General features: G+C 37.0%; 1 protein-coding gene across 3 annotated transcripts in view; it reads right to left on the reverse strand.

Annotated features, from left to right (window-relative positions):
* Positions 1-6000, reverse strand: part of cdc42bpb (CDC42 binding protein kinase beta (DMPK-like)) — a 77247-nt gene that overhangs the window by 30672 nt on the left and 40575 nt on the right. For all 3 annotated transcript variants that reach the window (XM_081379137.1, XM_081379136.1, XM_081379135.1), the window contains exon 6: positions 513-606. In XM_081379137.1, the coding sequence (XP_081235263.1) occupies positions 513-606 (94 nt within the window). The remainder of the gene's footprint in view (positions 1-512; positions 607-6000) is intronic.

The raw sequence follows: 6000 nt of genomic DNA on the forward strand, positions 1-6000 counted from the left end.
TGTGATTTGATAATTGCACTAAATATCACGATTTGGGTTTCATTTCGATTAAAAGTGCAGCCCTACAATCTCTACTCAATATCTAAATAAAAGAGTAACATCCACAAATATACAGGGATCTGCTCAGTTGGTGGAACACAGCACATGTGCAGCTGAAAAACTAAAGCTCTGTTCTGCCCTTCCACATGCTGCTGGCACAAAGGACACACACACACACACACACACCCCAGTAGATAAAAGCAGTTTTGGATTTGGTCTTGTTATCAGTGCACTATGGTGACTCATCAGTCTGTGAGCCAGAAGGGTGGGCAGTGACGGCCTTTCTAATTAGCCCTCCCCTTCAAGGCCAGAAGGGCCAAAAGCAGCTCTATTAATGTCAGAAGCAGAGAGAGGAGAGGGTAGGGGCAGTGCTTTCACCAAACAGATGGAGACCACCCTGCAAGGATGACAAACAGGCTCTGGTTTTAGACTGACACTGGAGTTCAAAGATGGGACTTTCATCACATACTGACCGTGCCATCTTGCATCATCTTCAGACAGGAGCCGAAGTCAGCGAGACGGATGTGACCGTTCATGTCCAGTAGCACGTTATCTGGTTTTATGTCCCTGTGGAAACAGACAACACAACACATAATTCAAGAAAAGCTTTAAAAAGCAGCGGTTCTCAACCAGTTTAGCTTTACATCAAGTGATGACCCAACTCTGCAGCAAAATTTTTAGCTCACAAAAATGTCATTAAAGATCGGCAATTATAATTATTTATTATAATTAATATAATTAAATGAACTGCATGAGCCCACTAATATGTAAAAGTAAAAAACATGACATGGACTGAAAAACAAAAAAAAAAATCTACAATTTTGGTTTCTAAAATGTCTCTTGAATTTCAGTAGTTTCATGCGCTCAGTAGTTACACAAACACAGTGGGGTCAGCACAAACTGTGTTCATCCTCATTGCATCTTAACTTGTATTTAATAAAGTCTGGGTTGCATAATTTTTCTTTTAAACCATTAACCACAGATTTGTTATTTGAGGATGAGAGGATATCACGCAACCTGTCCAGGTCGATATTTGCCTTATTTGTCTAGATTGGCAGATGAATCCACTCCAAAATAATGGTTCATTCATAGTCTCATTTGTTAACATGGGTTAACTACATGAACTATTGGTTAACAAACTAACAATGATCAATACTTCTATGGCTACAGCATTTATTAATTTTAATTATTTAATGATAATTATTTTCTAATACACTTAAAATAAATTAAAGTTCTGTTAACATTACTTAATGTACTGTAAACTGATATGAATGAACAATGAACAATTGTATTTTAACTGACATAAACAAAAACTAATAAATGAGATATATATTAGTCCTGGGCAAAGATTAATCGCATCCAAAATAAAAGTTTGTGTTTGCATAATATATGTGTGCGTACTGTGTATAATTATTTTGTGTATATATAAATACACACACGCATGTATTTATTTAAGAAATATTTGCATGTATATACTGTATATATATTTATACATAATTTATATTATATATAAATATAAATAATTGATATATAAATAAATAAAAAATCTTAAATATATACATGCATATGTGTGTATTTGTATATACAAAATAATTATACACAGTACACACACATATATTATGCAAACACAAACTTTTATTTTGGATGCGATTAATCACAATTAATCTTTGCCCAGCACTAATATAGATATATATAAATAACATACAGCCGTGGTCAAAAGTTTACATACACCTTGCAGTTAATTATTAATGTTAAAATGTTAATTATTTCAACAAAATAAGAGGGATCATAAAAAAAAAATCACGTTATTTTTTTATTTAGTACTGTCATGAAGAATATATTTTACATACAAAGTGTTAACATATAATCCACAAGACAAAATAAAAGTTGAATTTATAAAAACTACCCCATTCAAATTTTTACATAGGCTACACTTGATTCTTAATACTGTGTGTCGTTACCTGGATGATCCACGGCTGTTTTTTATTTATTTATTTAATTTTTTTGTGATGGTTGTTCATAAGTCCCTTATTTGTCCTGAGCACTAGTTTATCTTTTAACACTGAGGACAACTGAGGGACTCATATGCAACTATTACAAAAGGTGAAAACATTCACTGATGCTCCAAACGGAAACAATGCATTTAGAATTGGGAGTTTAAATTTTTTTAATTTGAAAATCAGGGTAAATTGTACTTTTGTCTTCTGGGAAACATGCAAGTATCTTCTGTAGCTTCTGAAGGGCAATCAACATGTGATCAACTGCAAAATTCAAATCTGCATTTGCGCTTTGGCTGATGCTCAGCGCTCGTGATCAGTGTTCTAAACCATGTGTTTTTGATTGGTGATGACAGAACTCAGCATACGCTAGGTAATGGAGGACGCCAGGGTTTGAAGGACTTAGTTCAAAGACCAGCCTCTGATTCACAAAATGTGCTGTCAAACGCCTAACAAAATACGTGGAAGACCGAATCAATGCAGGACTTGGGCTTAATACCTATTCTCAATGTTCTGGAATTGCGACAGTAAAAGCGTTAATAATGCTATTGCTTCAATAATTTAAAAGTATAATCGGATATGATGGCATTGGTGTAATTATTACACTGAAAGCTTAAATAAAGTTTTATTATAAATATTAATAGTTATTTTTATTTGGGGGTTGGTTTTTTTCAGTTCTGCTGAAAATAACATGCACATTCATGTCTACAACAAAAGATGTTATATATGGTAGGTTGCATATTATTTGCATTCAGAATTCAGAACAGACCTGTCACAACCCACCAGTTGAGAACCACAGAGGAGAAAAAAACATGGCATTCTGTGCCGTTCATCACACAGCTGACGCAGCCCTGCACTGTGAGGTGTTATTACACCAGTGGGCAACCCACCCTGACAGCAGCTCTCCAGGGTGGCTGTTTCTCCATGCCCAGCCATGCCCTGCTCTCCATGTAAACAGCCTGCCTTTGTTCAACATCCCCCTTTCACACACACTCAGTCCCTGTCTATCGACGACTGGGCCACACACACAGTGCCCTCTGATTCACAGCCCTGGCACCATGGCGAGCACAGCGGGTACAGAGTAAACATGGTGTCAAAACTCATCACACACACACAAACCACACCATTCACAACCTCACTGGGTGTCAGTATAAGCAAGAAGGGTTGTACCGTGGAGACACGTGTATACAAGCACTTTTATTTTCATTTCGTCAGTCGCTTTGGCCTGGCAGGGTGGTTGCTATCGGTGAGAATAATGGGATGAGTTTAAAAGGCTGCTGTGACTTAAAAGCATAGCTGATCCATCAATATAAATAAAATCAAATAAAGTCATAATTTACTCATGTCATTACAAACCTGTATGACTTTCTTTCGTGAAACACAAAAGGAGATGTTTTGAAGAATGTGCACGCAGTTCTTTTCCATACAATGAAAATGGAATGGAGCTGTTACCCCAAAAATGATAAAAAAAACACAAAACACACCACAGAAGTAGGGATGACTTCCACTATAATCCAAGTCTTCTGAAGCAATATGATAGTTTTGTGTGTTAGTTATTTACTAAAAATATTGGTTGAGAGCAGTACTCCCCATTCATATCAATTGTAGGGAAAACATTGCAGAGTGAACATTCTGCTAGGGGCGCATGATTTGGGGAAAAACCTAATTAAGATTTTTCTAATAAAAATGCAATTCCAATTTAAAATGTGATAAATGCTAAAATAAACCTCTAGGCTTGCTGTGCTTGTTTGTTGGGCTTTTATGTTTGTTGTAATTTTGTGATTACACATTAAAATGAGAATAAAATCTATTTATATGACTACAAATAATAATAATAATAATAATAATAATAATAATAATAATAATGGTTGCTACTGTCACTTTTGTGGGTCAGTCATATGGGTTTGTAAATCACATGAGGGTGAGTAAACTACCCCTTTAACGTCACTACTGTTTCAGAGGAGAAGCCCTCGTAAGCTTCCATAGGAGGAAGGAAGAGGGGGCTCAGCTGGACCGGATGGCAGCCCAGGACAAGCAGCCAGGAAGAGGCCCCTGAACCTGAACAGATCTGCAGCCCAGAACACCACAGTCTACTGCGGCCATTTCATTAAATGTTTCATCTGGGAGTGGACATGTGGGTGGGGTGCTGTTGATCTCCTGTGTGCCCATCACTCAAACAAAGGCAATAACCACTCTGTCTTGATTGTGAGTACATGTTCAAACATAAGTGCAAATCTTGATTGAAATGTTGTTTTGTCTGGATCTAGTCTTAGACAGCCCACTTAGACAGGAAAAGGCAATCAGATATTTGTGACCAACCACAGTTTGCTTTTTTACCAAACTTTTAGGGGCTGGTAAATATAATTCTTAGAACAAATCAAAACCATGCTGAAAAGACCAGCACAAATGTCCAGGTATTGTTTTATCATAGCTAAAACAGCAGAACACTGTTTTAGCAATGAGTTTGATTAATACAATGTAAGTCTCTTTGGATAAAAGCATTAAAATGCATACAGATACAGTATATGTCCAGGCTGGTTTATGCTGGTTTTGTGCCAGTCTACCAGCATGGTCTTTGTGGTAAACTGGTTGACTAATAAGTCTTACTGGTAAAATCCAAGTAAGAATCCAGTCTGGGTCTAATTCTCATTTGTTCTTTAATTCCCTCTTTACCAGTGTTTGGAATAACGCCGTTTAAAAGAACGGCGTTAGGTAACGACGTTATTTTCTCAGTAACGGGGTAATCTAACTAATTACTTTTCCCGTCGTTACAATGCCGTTAACATTACTGGACGTTAAATGCGGTGCGTTACTATGCATTGATTGAATAAACTCTATTAGACATTCTCTGATAAACTGTGTAATCCGAACGCACCCCTGGCTCGCACAGCTAGTGAGGAGGTGAGTTAATAACAAGGTAAGCGATTATGATTGGCTAAGGCAGAGTCATGTCTTTCATGGTAGCCAATCAGAGCCAGTGTTTTTACACACATGCCAGCACATGTGCCACACACACACACACACACACACACACACACACACACAGCTAAACAGAGATTTGATGAAGCAGCAGAGATGGCGAGTCAGGAGCAATCCGATGAAAAGTTGGCATTTTCAAGGTGGAGTTATACTACTTCAAATTCATTGAGGTCAAACAAATGCAAGAACTATGGGTGGAACGGTATATGTATTCGTATTAGGGCTGCACGTTTTCAAGTTTTTCATTAACCGTTAACCGAGGCCCTTAGCGGTTAATACTCGGTTAACCATGTGCGCGCCGCAACCCCGAGATAGGCGTAATTTGCGGGTGGGACATGTCCCCACCACTATTTTCTAAGGTTGATATTGTCCCCACCACTTTTGAAACATCTCGCGGCACGAAAACCAATACAAATAAACAAAACATCTCCAGTTAACTAGCAGAGTATTTATTTCGTTCATTTTTTTTTAGGCGATCTAGCGCTGAAATGTTTGTTTTTTAAATCAAGTGATCAAAGTGCTCGTTGCCGCTGCGATCGAGAAGGTCTTGTAAAACGTGCTGAGGTATTATTAATTCGTGGCCACGAAACAATTCACCTGAATATTCACCAATTCACAAAAAAAAAAAAAAAAGGAATAAAAAGCTGTACGAGAATAGTCGGCCTTCACTGAAGAGCTAAGTTATCTTCACAGGTAAGAAAAACAGTTTAATAATTATTATTAATTCGTGGCCACGAAATAATTCACCTGAATATTCACCAATTCACAAAAAAACAAACAGGTCTTTAGCATTCACTAATTAATAGTATCAAACTGTTTTTGGCCACGTTGTAATTCGTTAAATCAAAATGAGGGAGGGAATTAGTTCAACGTGTCCACGATTTATTAAAACGAGGGAACAAATAAGTCGTCGTAACAACTAATTATTATTTTTATTATTATTAATTATTTAGATCAGTGGACAGGGCGCATAAGAACAGTGAGA

Source organism: Scardinius erythrophthalmus (genome assembly GCF_964197995.2).
Source record: "Scardinius erythrophthalmus genome assembly, chromosome: 11".
Taxonomy (NCBI): domain Eukaryota; kingdom Metazoa; phylum Chordata; class Actinopteri; order Cypriniformes; family Leuciscidae; genus Scardinius; species Scardinius erythrophthalmus.